At 40.2% G+C, this 20,583-nt stretch overlaps 1 protein-coding gene and 1 long non-coding RNA gene across 10 annotated transcripts in view; one reads left to right on the top strand and one right to left on the bottom strand.

Moving 5' to 3' along the window:
* The window catches only part of MTRF1 (mitochondrial translation release factor 1), a 46,696-nt gene extending 37,101 nt beyond the window's left edge, over positions 1–9,595 (top strand). For 3 of the 5 annotated variants that reach the window (XM_045377043.3, XM_045377042.3, XM_074021899.1), the window contains exons 9-10: positions 2,269–2,367; positions 8,738–9,595. In XM_045377043.3, the coding sequence (XP_045232978.2) occupies positions 2,269–2,367; positions 8,738–8,851 (213 nt within the window). In that variant the 3' untranslated portion in view covers positions 8,852–9,595. The remainder of the gene's footprint in view (positions 1–2,268; positions 2,368–8,737) is intronic. The other 2 variants (XM_074021900.1, XM_074021905.1) reach the window with 2 other exon arrangements.
* Positions 1–20,583, bottom strand: part of LOC141408971 (uncharacterized) — a 177,162-nt gene that overhangs the window by 75,328 nt on the left and 81,251 nt on the right. The gene's annotated exons all lie outside the window — the stretch shown is intronic.

The following is a 20,583-nucleotide window of genomic DNA, read 5'->3' as shown; positions in this document are numbered from 1 at the left end:
AGCATTAGTTATACTTTTCATCTCTATGTGTCCTAGCTTTTTCACACTTTGGTGCTTCTAGCTTTCTTTACCTACGTGCTAACTTGCAGGTAGTAAAAGTGACAGGATAAATAATATTAACACTGTTAGTGGTAATCCCCGATTGTAGAGCATTATCAGTGTATGCATTTGCCGACAGGAATGCTCGTTTACAAACCATAACTTATTTTTGTTTTTAACAAGCAAATAATATACCCTGAGTACACACCATTACTTCTTGGCAAATAAATGATAACATAAATACTATGAACTCTGCTACATTTGAATTTTAAAAAGACATTTGGATTTACTTGCTGTTTAACATTTTGGCACCAGAGGTTCCACAGACTAATTTTTTTTTTTTTTTTTTTTTTTTTTTTTTTTTTGAGACAGATTCTCTGTCTGTCACCCAGGCTACAGTGCAGTGGCACGATCTTGGCTCACTGCAACCTCTGCCTCCCGGGTTCAAGCGATTCTTGTGCCTCAGCTTCCCGAGTGGCTGGGATTACAGCCACCATGCCTGGCTCATTTTTGTATTTTTTGTAGAGATGGGTTTTTGTCATGTTGGCCAGGTTGTTGTCGAACTCCTGGCCTCATGTGATCTGCCCACTTGAGCTTCCTGAAGTGCTGGGATTACAGGTGTGAGCCACTGCACCCAGCCCACAAAGTAATTTTTAAAATAGGTGTTCAAGATTGGCTTTATACAAATTGTTCATGTGTGTCTTCTTCAGTGGTCTGATTGACGAGCCAAAAAAGACATCACTGCCTCTTGAATAACTTACCCACCTACCTGAAATGTTTTAATAGGGATTTCTAAGGCTTAGAAGTTTTTTTCTTCGATCAAGATATACACTTGGCTTTTATACAGAAGGCATTATGCCACATTCCCAATCCTGGGTCCACTGATCACCTAACAAGCTTTCATAGATGCCCAGGCCCCACCCCAGAAATTCTGATGTAACTGATCTGGAGTGAGGTCCTGGCCATTAATATGGCACTTTGGGAGGGTGGTTTCCAAACTTGGCTGATTGTCAGAAGAGATGATCTGGGAATGTTTTCAAAATACATAATTCTGATCCATTATCTCTGAGGTTGGGCTTAGGAATCCATAATTTTAAAAAATTATTCTAATGGTCAGGAGTTTAGTTTCATATCACTTGCCTTAGGGTTTAAGACAATAAGTTATAGAAATATCTTATCTTCTTTTATTTTAAAAAGCGAAAGCATTTGAGACAGGGTGTTGTGTATATCGGGTGTTGGGGAGGTGGAGGAGATGAGCAAACTAGGAAGAATGCAAATAACTGTAGCATGAGACAAACTGTGGTGTGCCATGAAGAACATTCCAAGTACAATCGGTTTCAGAGGAAGAAGAGAATATATTTCAATTGCTGGGACCAGAAAGGCAGAAATGGTAGGAGAGTGTTAGGGAAGGGCATCCCTTGAGATGATGTTTTATAGCACAGATAACAGACACACACATAATAATGACATAGTATTATTAGTGGCATTATGGAGATTCACATAATTTTCAGAAATAACATTGGGAAGATTGGCCACGTTACAAAGTACCTCGAATGCTGAGTTGAGTTGTGTCTGCTCAGTAGACAAGAAGGAACCAAAGAAAATTTATCAGAAAACTGTACTGTAGGAAGACTAAGCAGGGCAGCACGAAGTGAGCAGAAAAATGGGAGATGAATCAGTAGATGTTTGCAGAATTGTAGGTGAAAGTAATGAGTCCAGGAGTGGTAGTAGAAATGGAAAGGGCAGGATATAATAAGAGACCCATGAAACCAATTGGAAATGGGCGGCTGGAGAATGGGATGAATTGAAGATGGTCTGTCCCCCCATGTGCATCTGTATCAAAGCCTGGCATAGTAAACTCACACCCACAAAATGTTTGATAAATTGCAGAATGTCAGAATTTTCTACTTGGATAAAAGGGAATACATGGTGCTGTCATTTATAGAAACCAGGAGGAGGAACTGATTGGAGTGGAAAGATAATTAATTTGATTTTAAGTATTTTGAGTTTGAAATATCAAAGAAACATTCCTTCTTATTCTATAACTGAGCTCTACAGACCTGTAGTGTTAAACATTAAGTTCTGCCCATTCTTGTTCTTTGTCATTTTGTATATATGACTTTTAGAAAATATCTAAATTGTTGAAATAGTCATTTGCCAAGTGCTTTTTCCATTGTAATGAAGACATTTATAAAGGTAAAATATAAATTGCTTTTTATTATGGCACAGGTGGGAACAAGAGCCCAGTCAGAGCGAATTCAGACATATAATTTCACCCAGGATAGAGTCAGTGACCACAGGATAGCATATGAAGTTCGTGATATTAAGGTAATACTACTGCGTATGCTTTGTGTACCTTTGATTTCAGAAGAAAACATAGTCAAATTCTAGAACCTATATGTAGATATTACCAAGTATATCTAAAATATTTCCAAGTAATTTAAATCATTAAGCCACCCAAAAATTTACAAACACTTTCATTAGTTTGCTGGTTAAAAAAATAATGATCTTTATGCCATTTTGAAACAATGATCTTTTCTTTTTTTTTTTTTTTTTTGAGACGGAGTCTCGCTCTGTCGCCCGGGCTGGAGTGCAGTGGCCGGATCTCAGCTCACTGCAAGCTCTGCCTCCTGGGTTTACGCCATTCTCCTGCCTCAGCCTCCCAAGTAGCTGGGACTACAGGCGCCCGCCACCTCACCCGGCTAGTTTTTTGTATTTTTTAGGAGAGACAGGGTTTCACCGTGTTAGCCAGGATGGTCTCGATCTCCTGACCTCGTGATCCACCCGTCTCGGCCTCCCAAAGTGCTGGGATTACAGGCTTGAGCCACCGCGCCCGGCCAAAACAATGATCTTTTCTAAATTCCAAATTCTTCGTTATGCAATCACAATGTATGAACATATATTCAGTCTGCATATATACATGGGTATTGGTTTTCTACTGCCAGGTAACAAATTACCACAAATATAGCAACTTAAAGCGGTACCCATGATTAAAGTATCTCATGATTTCTGTAGGTCAGAAATCCTGGAACAGCTGAGCTTAGTTATCTTCTCAGGATCTCACGAGGCTGAAATCAAGGCATGGCCAGGCTCCATACTCTTCTGGAGCTTGGGGTCCTCTTCCAAGGTTACGTGGTTGCCAGCAGAATGCCACTGCCTTGGATTGTAGGACTGAAGTCCCCATTTCCTTGCTGGCAGGCAGCAGGAGGCTGCTTTTCAGTGCTTAAATACTGTTGGAAGTTGTTTCCCAGTGGCTCCCTCCCACTTTGAATTTCTGCTTGCAGGAATGACTCAGGCCTTTTTAAGGGCTCACCCGTTTAGGTCAAGCTGACCTGGATAATGTTCCTTTTGATTAACTCAAAGTCAACTGCTTCGTCACCTAGGCACTAGAATGATACTCTTGTCATTTTCACAGGTCCTGTCTGCGCTGAGAGGGAGTTATGCACAGTGTGTACACCAGGGGGCATCTTAGAATTCTCCCTACCACAATGTGTCTTCCTTAGATTGAGGTGTTACAGTTAGGCTGTTGGGGAAAAGACTCGGTCAAGATTGTTGCGGTCAAGATTGTTCGAACATTAACCTGTCTAAATCGCTTCTAGCAAAGATCACTGACATAAATATATAAATATATTAATGATGAAGCACAGGAAAATGTCTGTTTTGTTGCCACTGAAGGAGAAAGTGAACTGGTCCCATAAAGGACTATGTGGCAAAGGCAGCAGACAGAAAGCTTTGAGCTTTTTCCTTGGTGCCGTATGATACCTAAGGCTTCTTTCACTTGACTCTGTACCATTCTATACTCAAAATCAAAGTCCTAGTTTTACAAGGGAAATATACCTTGTAAAAAAGTTCTGGTTTTACAAGGTTACTATGTTTGTCAATTTCTGTATGTCTTACGCCACATCCTCCGTCTCCTCAGCAGGATAAGGCTGTCTTACATAGGAACATAGTAGCCATATTGAAAAGGAGGAAAATATTTGCTAATTTCCCTTTCCTCAGGAAACACACAGTATTAACCAAACATGTTTGGCCATATTGCTCTAATTACACCATGTTCTTTCAGTTGTTTTTCTGGTAGTAGTGACAATTTTTTCGGAGATAGCCACATTCTTATGACCAGTAATATCTTTTAGATGGGCCCATAGGTGCATAGTATAGTATTCGGTTGTGAAACAAAGGGAAGGTAACTAACTGGCTTCTGTAGTTATAAAATATCTGACTTTGGCCTAAATAATGATATATCACTAACCAAACTAGCGTGCCAGACTCAGAAGTCATAAGGAAAATAACATTGGTAAGCTCTAATAATCACTAACTAGTCTATTGGAAGGAAAGAAGACATTCCATAGTAGTGAAAGGAAGAAAGTTCGAAAACAGCATGAAAAAAAGCAGCTGTAGTAAAACATTAAAATCTGAGTGAAGGACAGTAAAGAGACTATAGACAGTAAAGAGTGAATAATTGGCTGGGCACGGTGGCTCACACCTGTAATCCCAGCACTTTGGGAGGCCGAGGCGGGCGGATCACGAGGTCAGGAGATCGAGACCATCCTGGCTAACACGGTGAAACCCCGTCTCTACTAAAAATACAAAAAAAAAAAAAAATTAGCCGGGCGTGGTGGCGGGCACCTGTAGTCCCAGCTACTTGAGAGGCTGAGGCAGGAGAATGGCATGAACCCAGGAGGCAGAGCTTGCAGTGAGCCGAGATCGTGCCACTGCACTCCAGCCTGGGTGACAGAGCGAAACTCTGTCTCAAAAAAAAAAGAGTGAATAATTTAGGAACCAAATCATAGATGAAGCTGGAAAAGTGATAAGGATCTTAACCCCAGGGCAACAGCTGTTGGACAAATGGAAGGGGTAGATAGGAAAGAATGTGAGCGTCTTTGGAATTTTTGCCTAGCTCTCCTCCCCTATTCTAGAACTTGCCCTTCGTACCACATCCACAGTTTTTGACGGAGCTGCTGCATTCTTAAATGATTGTGATCCTGACCCAGGACAGAAGTGGATTTTTTTGGAGTGGACACCTAAATAAGTCCCAGCCCGTGAGTTTCTTCCCTGGATTTTAAAATCAGAGATGGAGAGGATTATTCTCTCTCTTGGTGGCTGAAACTGTAATATATAAAGCATATAAGAGATTAGAAGCCACATTTTCAGCCACCAAGAGAAAGCATCTTCAGTGAGAAAAGAATGAAATTGATACACAGAGAAAAGCAAAAATGAGAAATAGAACCCTGATATGAGTCCCTACATTTATTTATTCCCAAGGCTCAGTCTCATTCCGCAGGTGGTACTCGTGACCCTGCACATTCCACATTCCTATCCTTGGGTTCTGTGAGATCACTGATATTCTCATTATGACTTCCTCTGTAGGTAACTTTCTTACTTTTATTTATCTAGCTAATAAGCATAGACTACCATATAATGGATTGTTTCACATTTTTATTCTGTTTCTCAATGTCCTTATGCAGATTTCTTCACATCAGCCTTAACTCCTGCTCTATATTCCAGTTACACTGGAAATTTCCCCTGGCCTTAGAGATTTAAATGTACTTTGTTTTCCTGTTTTTGTTTGTTTGTTTTTGCGACAGACTGTCACTCTGTTGCCCAGGCTGGAGTGCAGTGGTGCAATCTCTGCAGCCTCTGCTTCCTGGGTTCAAGCGATTCTCCTGCCTCAGCCTCCTGAGTAGCTGGGATTACAGGTGTGTACCACCATGCCTGGCTAATTTTTCTGTGTTTTTAGTAGAGAAGGAGTTTCACCATGTTGGCCATTCTAGTCTCGAACTCCTGGCCTCAAGTGATCCACCCGCCTTGGCCTCCGAAAGTGCTGGGTTTACAGGCTGAGCCACCACATCCAGCAGTTTTCCTGTCCTAATACTCATTCTTTTTTTTTTTTTTTTTTTTTTGAGACAGTTTCCCTCTTGTTGCCGAGGCTAGAGTGCAGTGGCATGATCTCAGCTCACTGCAACTTCCACCTCCTGGGTGCAAGTGATTCTCCTGCGTCAGCCTCCCAAATAGCTGGGATTACAGGCATGCACCACCATGCCTGGCTAATTTTGTATTTTTAGTAGAAATGGGGTTTCTGTATGTTGATCAGGCTGGTCTTGAACTCCCAACCTCAGGTGATCCGCCTGCCTCAGCCTCCCAAACTGCTGAGATTAGAGGCGTGAGCCACCGCACCCAGCCTCTAATACTCATTCTTTTGATGGAAATGCCCTGCTCATTTCTATTTGGGAAAATACTATTCTTTTTGTAAACCCAAATTCAAAACTTTCTGGCTTCCTGAATCTTTCCCTGATGCCACCTTCCTGTCAAAATTCATGGCTCCTTACAATCCTTCCTTTCTTCTCCTTCGTTTTTTAATTTCTTGTATTGTTTTGTGATGCTTATGTATTTGTCTGGCTGTTCTGCTTAGCCTCTGAAAGTTAGGAGCTATGACTCATTCATCTTTGACCTCTGTATCTCTTTGTATCTCTGGTTAACCCAGTTGAATCTAATGTGTTTGACTCTCAGTAGAGGGATAATCTTTTTTACATCAGTTCCAAAGATGATTACCTTGGCAATACTATAATAATGTGAGCACCAGGTACACTTTTTTTTTTTTTTAAGACAGAGTCTTGCTCTGTCGCCCAGGCTGGAGTGCAGTGGTGCGATCTCTGCTCACTGCAACCTCCGCTTCCCGGGTTCAAACAATTCTCTGGCCTCAGCCTCCTGAGTAGCTGGGACTATAGGCACCCACCACCACGCCTGGCTAATTTTTGTATTTTTCATAGAGATGGGGTTTCACCATGTTGGCCAGGCTGGTCTCAATCTCCTGACCTCAGGTGATCTGCCCGCGTCAGCCTCACAAAGTGCTGGGATTACAGGCATGAACCACTGCGCCTGGCCTAGTCACACTGATTTTAAAAGCAATTTCATATTATGCTCAAAATGATATAAACCTTAACTTTAAAGTTATATCATAATGCTTTTGCTTTCTGTTTAATTTCAGAGTTTGAGGTTTTACTATTTGCTAGTACTTTGGGGAATACAGAAATAGTAAGATATATTCTTTACCTTAATTTGAGAGATATCTGTCTACACTTACCTAAAGTTCAACTTTAAGACCATTCAGGAAAGACTTAACTATAAGATTAGTTCATAACTGTATCAAAACTTTAAATGTTTTGTGTTCCAGATGCCAGCATTAAAGTATTTTCATTAAGCCAGTGTCTAAATTCCAAGCATTTCTAAAATGGCAATGTACAAATTCATTAATCCCAACAACTTTACTACACAGAATTTCTGTTATACAGGAAAAGTTCTTGAAGTCATTAATTTAGTCATTTTTCAGAGAACTGTAGAGAAGACTTCAGGGAAGTCAACTGAAAACAGTTTTCACCCAGTGGAGTTATTTAGTGGTAAACATGAAAATTTTTTTCTCAACTTTTTATTTCAAAATTTTTCAAGTTTACATAATGTTTAAAGATTGGGTCAGCTGGGCACAGTGGCTCACACCTGCAATCCCAGCACTTTGAGAGGCAGAGGTGGGAGGATCGCTTGAGCTCAGGAGACCATCCTAGGCAACATGGCAAAATCCTATCTCTACAAAAAATACAAAAAAAAAAAAAAAAAAAAAAATTTAGCTGGGTGTGTAGCATGTGCCTGTAGTCCCAGCTACCCAGGAAGCTAAGGTGGGAGAATTACTTGAGCCCAGGAGGCAGAGGTTGTAGTGAGTGAGCCGAGATCACACCACTACACTCCAGCCTGGGCGACATAGCAAGAGCCGGTCTCAAAAAAAAAAAGATTAGGTCAGTCAACACAATACAGACTATACCTAGATTCAACAGTTGTTAATATTTTACTGTATTTTCCTTCTCTTTCCCCCACCATCTCTGTCTCTATAAACCCATGTTGTTCTTGAACCATTTGAAAGCAAATTGCAGACCTCAAAGACACTTCACCCCTCAGTATTTCAACAAAAATATTTTTCAGTTACACAGGACTTCTAGGTCACCGTGTTTTTGGTTTAAAAATAAAAAACTGTCATAAACCACTTACAGATGAAATAATCTAAACTTAGAGGATTAGCCGAAGGGTAAGCTGGAATGGTCAGGGGAGGCTTTCTCTCAGCCTCCCCAGAGGAGCTGGCAAGGAGCAGTATGCGCGTTAATGCACAAAATGCTTGTGGAACAAAATGCTTGTGGAATTGAGACCTTTCAGTCTTTTTCCTTTGGGAAATAAGATAATGTGAGTGAAAAGGGTAGAATGTTCAGGACAAGAATAAAAGCAATTGTTTTTAGGGTACAATAAGAGAAAGAATTCAGCAAACCTATTCTCCCAAAGATGGTTTGAGAGCCTAGAATGGTGTTGTCATAAAAGCCAATCAATGGAATTTTAAAGGGAAGGAGGTGGTCAATTTCAAAAGTCCATCTAGATATCTTTGTTTTGTTGTCTCTGGAGTTGTTAGGAAAATCCAAATCTCAGAAGATTTATTTTAAAATAAAATGCTAACTGAATTCTTCTACAGAGTGGGGATCTTCCCAAGTTAGCAATTGTGTTCATTGTATTGTAGAACATCAGTAGTGCTATATTGTTATTAATAATGACTGCAAAGAAATGAAATAAACACTAAGTCTTTGCCTATATTTCTAATCATCATAATAGCTCTCTCTTAATAGCTTTCTCTTTTACGAGGTTTCATAATAGCTCTCTCTTTTACCAGGAATTTTTGTGTGGTGGGAAGGGCCTGGATCAGCTAATTCAGAGACTGCTTCAATCAGCAGATGAAGAAGCCGTTGTTGAACTTTTGGATGAACACCTTAAATCAGCAAAATAAATACTGACTTATTATTAATTATGATTATATAAATGAAATGGACCTATATCAAGAGGCAGACTGAGGTTTGGAAATCTTTATGAATATTTGTAAATTACAGCTATAAGAACACATTACACATAAATATGTGTTTTTTAATGAATCGAGGTCACATTTCCTAACCTAAGGATTTATTTTAGGTTTCCTGTAAAGTACGATCCAACTCATCAAGTAGAAAATAAGCATGCATCACTGAAAAGGGAAAGTATTGAGAAGTGATTGTGTGATTTAGGACAGGTCACTTGTTCTCTTTATACGCCTTTTTTCCCTGCCATCTATGAATTAATTTAAGCATATTTTTCATCTACTACTTCAGGAAAATATGGTAAAATTTAGTGAAATATGAATGACAGGCTTACTTATAAACCTTTTATTTAAAGACAAAGTACTTTGGCCTACAGTGGTTGCTTATGCCTGTAATCCCAGCACTTTGAAGGGCCAAAAGGAGAAGATTTCTTGAGGCAAGAATTTGATACTAGCCTGGGCAAAATAGACCCCATGTCTACAAAAAAATTCAAAACATAAAGAAAAAACATAATACTGTTAATCATGTTAAAGTTAAGACTTAGACTTCAACTTTTAAATAAAAATTATGAAGAATATGAGTCACTCAATAGCAATGAGCATCTAGGTACAGACTGTAAAGCTCTTTGATTACTGTATGAATTCTACACTATATAAACATAAGTTGATATTTTAAATAGACTCTCTGGTTGACTTCCATTTCTTTTTTTTTTTTTTTTACTCCTGGCAAGCTGGAGTAAAAAAGTTACTGTTTGCTGGCTCAACTTAATGAGCATCAACAGACATGGTGTAATACGAGTAATACACTGAAATCAGTTTTGTGCAGCATTATATAAAACCCAGTCCTTACGTTAAAGAGCTTGCAGTTGACTGAAGGATTTAAACATGTAAATCACCAACTAATACAAAGTGACATGATGTATTTAGTAATTGTTCCGAAGAAGTTTCAAGTTAAAAAGAGAGTAATGGCTGGGCATGGTGGCTCATGCCTGTAATCCCAGCACTTTGGGAGGCCGAGGTGGGTAGATGACCTGAGGTCAGGAGTTCAAGACCAGCCTGGTCAACCTGGCGAAACCCCATCTATACAAAAATACAAAAATTAGCTAGGCATGGTGGCAGGTGCCTGTAATCCCAGCTCATCAGGAGGCTGAAGCAGGAGAATCACTTGAACCCAGGAGGCAGAGGTTGCAGTGAGCTGAAATCACACTATTGCACTCCAGCCTGGGCAACAGACCAAGACTCCATCTCAAAAAATTTTAAAAAATAAAATAAAAAGAGAGGAATTATTATTTTAGATACCCCTCAGAGAAGAATTTATATGCCAAGAAAGACTAGCTAGAGTTTTAAGGCCAGTGGAATTGCTTAGGTGTACACATTAGAGATAAACGTTTTCCCTAATTTTTATTTTGAAAATATTCAAGCATAATGAAAAGTCTAAAATAAATAAATTATTTATTGATTTTTGAGATGGAGTCTCGCTCGGTCGCCCAGGCTGGAGGGCAGTGGCACGATCTCGGCTCACTGCAACCTCCACCTCCCAGGTTTAAGAAATTCTCTGCACCAGGAACGGTGGCTCACACCTGTAATCCCAGCACTTTTGAGAGGCTGAGGCGGGTGGCTCACGAAGTCAGGAGATCGAGACTATCCTTGCTAACAGATGAAACCCCATCTCTACTAAAAAAAAAATACAAAAAGTCAGCCGGGCGTGGCGGCACACACCTGTAGTCTCAGCTACTAGGGAGGCTGAGGCAGGAGAATCACTTGAACCTGGGAGGCAGAGGTTGCAGTGAGGCAAGATCACAGCACTGTATTCCAGCCTGAGAGACAGAGCAAGACTCCGTCTCAAAAAAAAAAAAAAAAAAAAAAAAAAATTCTCTGCCTCAGCCTCCCGAATAGCTGGGATTACAGGTGTGTGCCACCACACCCAGTTAATTTTGTATTTTTAGTAGAGGTGAGGTTTCACCATTTTGACCAGGCTGGTCTTGAACTCCTGACCTCGTGATCCACCCACCTCAGCCTCCCAGAGTGCTGGGATTACAGGTGTGAGCCACCACGCCCAGCCAAATTACTTTTTTAGAGATAAAATGTCACTCTTGCCCAGGCTGGAATGCAGTGGCATGATCATAGCTCACTGCAACCTTGAACTTCTGAGCTCAAGCAATCCTCCCACCTTAGCCTCCCAACTAGCTGGGACTACAGGCAGGCACCATCATGCCCAGGTAATTTTTTATTGTTGTAGAGATGGGGTCTTGCTATGTTACGCAGGCTGGTCTTGAACTCTTGGCCTTAAGTGATCCTCCTGCCTCAGCCTTTCAAAGTGCTGGGATTACACATGTGAGCCTTTGTGCCCAGCCACAATAAGTTTTAAGAAATAGTTCAATCAGGAGAGGCCTGAGCAAGATGGCTGAATGTAGAAGCCTTTACCAATCATCCCCCAACGCAGCAACACTGATTTAACAACTATTTACACATACAAAAAGCACCTTTATAAGAACCAGAAATCAGGTAAGCAATCACAGTACCTGACTTTAACTTCATATCACTGAAAGAAGGTAGGAAAGATGGTCTTGAATTGGTAACACTGCTCCTCCCCATTCCCCTAGCAGCAGCAGGTGCTGCGCCCTTGAGAGACGGAAAGCACAGCAATTGTGGGACCCTGTGTTGAACTCAGTGCTGCCTGGTCACAGCAGAAAGCAAAACTGAGTTAAACTCAGCAGATGCCCATCCACAGAGGGAGCATCTAGACCAGCCCTAGCCAGAGGGGAATTGTCCATCCCAGCAGTCAGAACTTGAGTTTCAGCAAGCCTCAACACTGTGGGCTGAAGTGTTCTAAGGTCCTAAATAAACTTGAAAGGCAGTCTAGACCACAAGGACTGCAGTTCCTAGGTAAATCCTTCTTCTGTGCTGAGTGCAGAGCCAGTGGACATGGGACACCAGTTGGGTGGCTAAGGAAGTGCTTGTGCCACCCCTCCCCCAACCCCAGGCAGTGCAGCTCACAGCAATGAAAGCGACTCCTTCCTTCTGCTTGAGGAGAGGAGAGGGAAGAGTAAGGACTTTGTCTTGCGTCTTGGATACCAGCTCAACCACAATAGGACAGGGCACCTGGCAGAATCATGAGGCCCCCATCCCAGGCCCTAGCTCTCAGACAGCATTTCTAGACACACCCTGGGACAGAGGGGAACCCTCTGCCTTGAAGGGAGGTACTCAGTCTTGCAGGTTTCATCACCTGCTGACTAAAGAGCCCATGGGCCCTGAGTAGCCAACAGTGACTCATAGACAGTATGCTGTGGGTCTTGAGTGAGACTCAGACATGCCAGCTTCAGGTATCAGCTTGGCCATAGTGGTTTGGAGCACCAACGGGCTCTTGGGGTCCCCAGGTCCAGGCTCTTCGATAGCATTTCTGGGCCTGCACTGTGCCAGAGGGGAATTCACTACCCTGAAGGGTGAGTTCCAGGCCTGGCAACATTTGTCACAGCTGACCGAAGAGCCCTTGGGCCTTAAGTGAACATTGGTGGTGGTCTGACAGAACTCGCCATGGGTCAGTGGTGGTGGTGGCCACAGGGAGAGGCCCCTCTGCCTGTGGAAAGGGGAGGGAAGAGTGTGAAGGATTTTGTCTTGTGGTTTGGGTGCCAGCTTAGTCACAGTAGAATAAGACACAAGGTAGATTTGTAAGGTTTTTACTGCAGTCCCTGGTTCCCAGACAGCATCTCTGGACCTGCCTGGGGCCTGGGAGAATTCACCATCCTGAAGAGAAGGACACAAGCCTGGCTGGCTTCACCACCTGCTTATTGTAGAGCCTTACAGCCTGTGCAAACATAGGCAGTAGCCAGGTGGTGGTTACAATGGGCTTTGGGCAAGACCCAGTGCTATGCTGATTTCAGGTCTGCCTCAGGGCAGTTCCACTGGTGGTGGCCACATGGGTGTTTGCATCACCTCAGTTCCAGGCAGCTCAGCACAGAGAGACTTTGTTTGGGAGAAAATAAGAAAGAAAACAAGAGTTTCTGCCTGGTAATCCAGAGAATTCTTCCTAATCTTATCCAAGACCACCAAGGTGGGACCTCTATGAGTCTGCAAGAACCATAGCATTACTGAGCTTGGGGCCCTAGTCCCTCTGTATACCTGGAAAATCTTCTCAAGAAGGGCAGGCACAGATTGCAAAGCCCAGATTGCAAAGACTATAATAAATTCCTAACTCTTTATTGCCCAAACATCTACAAGCATCAACACCAGCCAGGAAAACATGATCTCAACAAATGAACTAAATAAGGCACCAGGGACCAATCCCAAAGAAACAGAGATGTGACCTTTCAGACAGAGAATTCAAAATAGCTGTTTTGAGGAAACTCAAAGAAATTTGAGATAATACAGAGAAAAATTTCAGAATTCTATGATGTAACCTTAACAAAGAGATTGAAATAATTAAAAAGAAGCAGAAATTCTAGAGTCGAAAAATGCAACTGACATACTGAAGAATGCATCAGAGTCCAGTCCCTTAATAGCAGAATTGAACAAACAGAAGAATTAGTGAGACTGATAACAATCGATCTGAAAATACACAGAGAAGGCTGAGCGCTGTAGCTCACACCTGTAATCCCAGCACTTTGGGAGGCCAAGGTGGGTGGGTCACCTGCAGTCAGGAGTTCAAGACCAGACTGACCAACATGGTGAAACCCTGCCTCTACTAAAAATACAAAAATTAGCCAGGTGTAGTGGTGCATGCCTGTAATCCCAGCTACTTGGGAAGCTGAGGCAGGAGAATCACTTGAACTTGGGAGGCAGAGGTTGCAGTGAGCCAAGATCTCAACACTGCACTCCAGCCTGGGCAACAAGAGCGAAACTCTGTCTCACACACACACACACACACACACACACAGAGACAGAAAAAAAATACACAGAGGAGAGGAAAAAAGAATCAGAAAGAATGAAGCACATCTACAAGATCTAGAAAATAGCCTGAAAAGGGCAAATCTTAGGAATGATTGGCCTTAAGGAGGAGATAGAGAAAGAGATGAGGGTAGAAAGTTTCTTCAAACTGATAATATCACAGAACTTCCCAAATCTAGAGGAAGATAACCAATATTCAAGTACAAAAAGGCTATAGAACACCATGCCAATCTAACCCAAAGAAGACTACCTCAAAGCATTTAATAACAAAACTTCCAAAGCTCAAGGATAAAGAAAGGATCCTAAAAGCAGCAAGAGAAAAGAAACAACATACAGTGGAGCTCCAGTATGTCTGGCAGCAGACTTTTCAATGGAAACTGTACAGACCAGAGAGAGAGTGGCATGACATATATAAAGTGCTGAAGGAAAAATCTGTTACTCTAGAATAGTATGTCCAGCAAAAATATCCTTCAAGCATGAAGGAAAAATAAAGACAGAAAAACAAAAGCTGAGCGATTTCATCAACACCAGACCTGTCCTAAAAAAAAGCTAAAGGGAATCCTTCAATCTGAAAGAAAGGAGGTTAATGAGCAATAAGAAATAATCTGGGGCCGGGCACGGTGGTTCATACCTGTAATCCCAGCACTTTGAGAGGCCAAGGTGGGTGGATCACCTGAGGTCAGGAGTTCAAGACCACCCTAATCAACATGGAGAAACCCCGTCTCTACTAAAAAAATACAAAATTAGCCAGGCGTGGTAGCACATGCCTGTAATCCCAGCTATTCGGGAGGCTGAGGCAGGAGAATCGCCTGAACCCAGGAGGTGGAGGTTGTGGTGAGCCAAGATTGTGCCATTGCACTATAGCCTAGGCAACAAGAGTGAAACTCTGTCTCAAAAAAAAAAAAAAAAAAAAAATCATCTGAAGGTATAAATCTCACTGGCAATAGTAAACACATTGGAAAACACAGAATATTATAATACTGTAGTTGTGGGTTGTAACTTACTCTTAAGTAGAAAGACTAAATGATGAAGCAGTCAAAAATAATAACTACAACATTTCAAGACATAGTGCAATAAGACATAAAGAGAAACAAAAAAGTTAAAAAGTGAAGGAAGACAGGAAAGAAGGAAAGAAAGAAGGGAAGACCACAAAACAACCAGAAAACAAATCACAAAATGGCAGAAGTAAGTCCTTATTAATAATAACATTAAATGTAAATGGCCTAAACTCTCCAACAAAAAGATGTAGAGTGGCTAAATGGATGAAAAAATAAGACCCAATGATCTGTTGCCTACAAGAAGCATTTTTCACCTATAAAGATACATATAGACTGAAAATAAATGGATGGAAAAACATATTTCATGCCAGTTGAAACAAAAAAAAGCATGAATAGGCTGGGCGTGGTGGCTCACGCCTGTAATCCCAGCACTTCGGGAGGCCGAGGCTGGGGGATCACAAGGTCAGGAGATTGAGACCATCTTCGCTAACACCGTGAAACTCAGTCGCTACTAAAAATACAAAAAATTAGCCAGGCATGGTGGCAGGTGCCTGTAGTCCCAGCTACTCAGGAGGCTGAGGCAGGAGAATGGCATGAACCCAGGAGGCGGAGCTTGCAGTGAGCCGAGATCACGCCACTGCACTCCAGCCTGGGCAACAGAGTGAGATTCCATCTCAAAAAAAAAAAAAAAAAACCAGCATGAATAGTTATATCAGACAAAATAGATTTCAAGAAAAAAACTACAAGAAGAGACAAAGAAGGTTATATAATGATAAAGAAAGGGGTCAGTTCAGCAAGAGGACATGATGATTGTAAATCTATATGCATCCAACACTGGAGCACCCACACATATAAAGCAAATATTATTAGAGCTAAAACAAGAGATAGAGGCTGGACATGGTGTGTAATCCTAACACTTTGGGAGACCATGGCAGGAAGATCACTTGAGCCCAGGATTTCAAGAACAGCCTGGGCAATATAGCAAGACCCTGTCTCTACAAAGGAAAAAAAATTTTTAGGAGAGATAGACATCAATACCATAATAGCTGGAGACTAACACCCCACTTTAAGCATTAGATGAATCTTCCAGACAGAAAACCAACAAACATCAGACATAATGCTTCAGTATGTCAGTTGCATTTTTCAACTCTAGAATTTCTGCTTGATTCATTTAGAAACAAATGGAACTAATTATATTTACAGAGTCTTTCATACAATGGCTGAAGAATAGACATTCTTTTCCTCAGCACATGGATTATTCTCAAGGATAGACCATATGTTAGGTCACAAAACAAGTCTTAAAACATTCAAAAAGAAGTTAAACAAAATCAAGCATCTTACCTCAATGGAATAAGACTGGAAATCAATAATGAGGAATTTTGGGAACTATACAAATGCATGAAAATTAATATGCTCCTGAATGACCAGTGAGTCAATGAAGAAATTAAGAAAACAATTGAAAAATTTATTGAAACAAATGATAATGGAAACACAACATACCAAATCCTATAGGATACAGTGAAAACAGTACTAAGAGGGAAATTTATAGCTACAAGTACCTACACCATAAAAAAAGAAAAACTTCAAATAAATAACGTAGTGGTACATCTTAAAGAACCAGAAAAGCAAGAGCAAACCAAACCCAAAATTAGTAGAAGAAAAGAAATAATAAAAATTAGAGCACAAATAAATGAAGTTGAAATGAAGAAAACAATACAAAAGATCAATGAAATGAAATGTTGGTTTTTTGAAAAGATAAAATTGACAAACCTTTAGCCAGACTAAGACAAAAGAGAGAAGACACAGATAGATAAAATCAGAGATTAAAATGATAACATTACAACTGATACTGCAGAAATTCAAAGGATCATTACTGGCTACTATAAGCAACTATATTCCAGTAAGTTGGAAAATTTAGAGGAAATGGATAAATTCTTAAGACACATACAACCTACCAAGATTGAACCATGAAGAAATCCAAACCCTGAACAGACTGGTAACAAGTAACAAGATCAAAACTGTTTAAAAAAAAAAAAAAAAAGTCTCCCAGTAAAGAAAAGCCTGGCGTCTGATGGCTTCACTGCTGAATTCTACCAGACATTTAAAAATGGACACCAATTCTATTCAAACAATTCTGAAAAACAGAGGAGGAGGGAATACTTCCAAACTCATTCTGTGAGGCCAGTATTACCCTGATAACAAAATCAGACAAAGACACATTTAAAAAAAAAAACAAAACTACAGGTCAATATCCCTGATGAATTTTGATGCAAACATCCTCAACAAGATACTAACAAACTGGATTCAGCAACACATTTTTTGTTTTGCTTGTTTTGTTTTGTTTTTTTGAGATGGAGTCTCACACTTTCGTCCAGGTTGGAGTGTAGTGGCGCAATCTTGGCTCACTGCAAGCTCCACCTCCAGGGTTCACGCCATTCTCTTGCCTTAGCCTCCTGAGTAGCTGGGACTACAGGCACCTGCCACCACACTCGGATAATTTTTGTATTTTTAGTAGAGACGGGGTTTCACCGTGTTAGCTAGGGTGGTCTTGATCTCCTGACCTCGTGATCTGCTCGCCTCGGCCTTCCAAAGTGCTAGGATTACAGGCGTGAGCCACCATGCCCGGCCAGCAACACATTTTTAAGAATCATTCATCATGACCAAATGAGATTTGTCCCAAGAATTCAAGGATAGTCCAACATATGCAAATCAATCAATGTAATACATCATAATAACAGAATGGAGGACAAAAACCATATGATCATTTCAATTAGTGCTGAAAAAGCATTAATAAAATTCAACATCCCTTCATGTTAAAAAAAAAAGCCCTCAGAAAACTGGGTACAGAAGGAACATACCTCAACATAATGAAAGCCATGTATGACAGACCCACAGCTAGTATCATACTCAATGGGGAAAAACTGAAAGTCTTTCCTCTAAGATCTGGAGCACAACAAGGATGTCCACTGTCACCACTGTTTGACATAGTACTGGAAGTCCTGGCTAGAGCAATCAGACAAGAGAAAGAAATAAAGGGCATCCAAATTAGAAAGGGAGATGTCAAATTGTCCTTGTTTGCAGGTATGATTTTATATATGGAAAAATGTAAAGACTCCACCAAAAAATTATTAGAACTGATAAAAAAAATTCAGTAAAGTTGCAGGATACAAAATCAGTAGCATTTGTTTTTTCTATTTCTGTGAAGAATGCCACAGTGAACAATCTGAAAAAGAAATCAAGAAAGTAATCCAATTTATAATGTCTACAAATAAAATAAAATATCTTGGAATTAACCAAAGCAGTAAAAGATCTGTATAATGAGAACTATAAAACACTGATGAAAGAAATTGAAGAGGACACCAAAAAATGGAAACATATTCCATATTCATAGATTGAAAGAATTAATATTGTTAAAATGGCCATACTACCCAAAGCAATCTACAGATTCGATGCAATCCCTATCATAATACCAGTGACATTCTTCACAGAAATAGAAAAAGCAATTCTAAACACATAGAACTACAAAAGACCCATAATAGCCAAAGCTATCCTGAGCCAAATGAACAAGACTAGAGGAATTACATTACCTGGCTTCAAATTATATTAGAGAGCAATAGTAACCAAAACAGCATGGTACTGGCATAAAAGTAGACACATAGACCAATGGAACACAACAGAGAACCCAGAAACAAATCCATACATCTATAGTGAACTTATTTTTGGCAACGGTACCAAGAACATGCACTGGGGAAAAGACAGTCTCTTCGATAAACAGTGCTGGGAAAACTGGATATCCATATGCAGAAGAATGAAACTAGACTCCTACCTGTCATCATGTACAAAATTCAGATCAAAATGGATTAAAGGCTTAAACCTAAGACCTCAAGCTATGAAACTAGTAAAAGAAAACATTGGGGAAACTCTCCAGGACATAGGAGTGGGCAAAGATTTATTGAGTAATACCCCATAAGCACAGGCAACCAAAGCAAAAACTGATAAATGGAATTATATCAAGTTAAAAAGCTTCTGCAAAGCAAAGGAAACAATCAACAAAGTGAAGAGACAACCCACAGAATGGGAGAAAATATTTGCAAAATATGCATCTGACAAGGGATTAATAACCAGAATATATAAGGAGCTCTATAGGAAAAAATTGAATAGTCTAATTTAAAAATGGGCAAAAGATCTGAATAGACTTTTCTCAAAAGAAGACATATAAATAGCAAACAGGTATATGACAAAGTGCTCAACATCATTGATCATCAGAAATACAAAACAAAACTATAGTGAAATATCTCACCCCAGTTAAAATGGCTTTTATCCAAAAGACAGGCAATAACAAATGCTGGTGAGAGTGGAGAAAAGGGAACCCTTGTACACTGTTGGTGGGAATGTAAATTAGTACAACCACTATGGAGAACAGTGTCCAAAGTGTCCATCAACAGCTGAATGGACAAAGAAAATGTGGTACACATACACAATGGTGTATTCAGCCATAAAAAAGGATGAGATTCAGTCATCTGCAACAGTATGGATGGAACTGGAGATCATTAGTTTAAGTGAAATAAGCCAGGCACAGAGACAAACTTAACATGTTCTCACTTACTTACGGGAGCTAAAAATTAAAACAATTGAACTCATGGAGATAGAAGGATAATTACCTGGGAAGGGTAGTGGGGGTTAGGTGAGTGAGTGGGGATGGTTAATGGGTACAAAAAATAGAATGAATAAGAAATAGTATTTGATAGCAAAACAGAGTGACTGTAGTCAATAATAATTGTAAATTTAAAAATAACTACAATAGTATAATTGGATTGTAACATGAAGGATAAGTGCTTGAGGCGATGGATATCCCATTTACCCTGATGTGATTATTATGCATTGCATGTGTGTATCAAAATATGTCATGTGCCCCATAAATATATATATAAGTATTAGTGATACTATGTACCCACAAAAATTAAAAATTAATATTTCAATCAACACTGTATACTCTAGATTCAACTACTATTCCCATTTTGCTGCATTTGGCTTTTTTCCGTCAGCACACACACACACTTCTGTGGTGGTGGTTGGATGATTGAATAGTTCATTGCAAACCTCAGCAAAATATTTCAGAATGCATCTCCTAAGAATAAGGACATTCTCCTACAAAACCAACTCCATTATCACACCTAATAAAATTAACAATCATATAATAGACCTAATAGCTCTTACATATTAAACTTTCTTCAGTTTTCCCCCAATATGTCTTTTTTTAGCTGTTTTTGTTTTGTCTAATTCAGGATCCAACTAAGATTCACACATGGCATTTGAATGTCTCTGTTTAGATTCTAGATTAATGCCCTGTCTTAGTCTGTTTTCTATTACTATAACAGACTACCTGAGAATGGGTAATTTATGAAAACACATTATTTCTTATAGTTCTGCAGGCTGGAAAGTTGAAGGGAATGGCACTGGCATCTGGCGAGGGCCTTCCTGCTGTGTCACAACATGGTGGAAGATGGTATCATATAGAGAACAGCTCAGGTTCTCCTGTAGCTCAGGTCTCTCTTCCTCTTCATATAAAGCCACCAGTCCCATCATGGGGATCCCAACCTGATAACCTTATCTAATCCCAATTACCCTTCAAACACCCTACCTCCAAATGCATCCACAGATGAATTTGGGAATTAGGTTTCCAACACATGAAATTTGGGGGACACATTCAAAGCATAACATCTCCGTACCTTTTTTCTCACATGACATTGACTTTTTGGAGTCCAACAAAGTTGTTCTGTAGAATGA

This window comes from Macaca fascicularis, chromosome 17, assembly GCF_037993035.2.
Source record: "Macaca fascicularis isolate 582-1 chromosome 17, T2T-MFA8v1.1".
NCBI classification, from domain to species: domain Eukaryota; kingdom Metazoa; phylum Chordata; class Mammalia; order Primates; family Cercopithecidae; genus Macaca; species Macaca fascicularis.
Note: the sequence above shows the minus strand (reverse complement) of the source record. Positions and strands in the feature narration are given on the sequence as shown.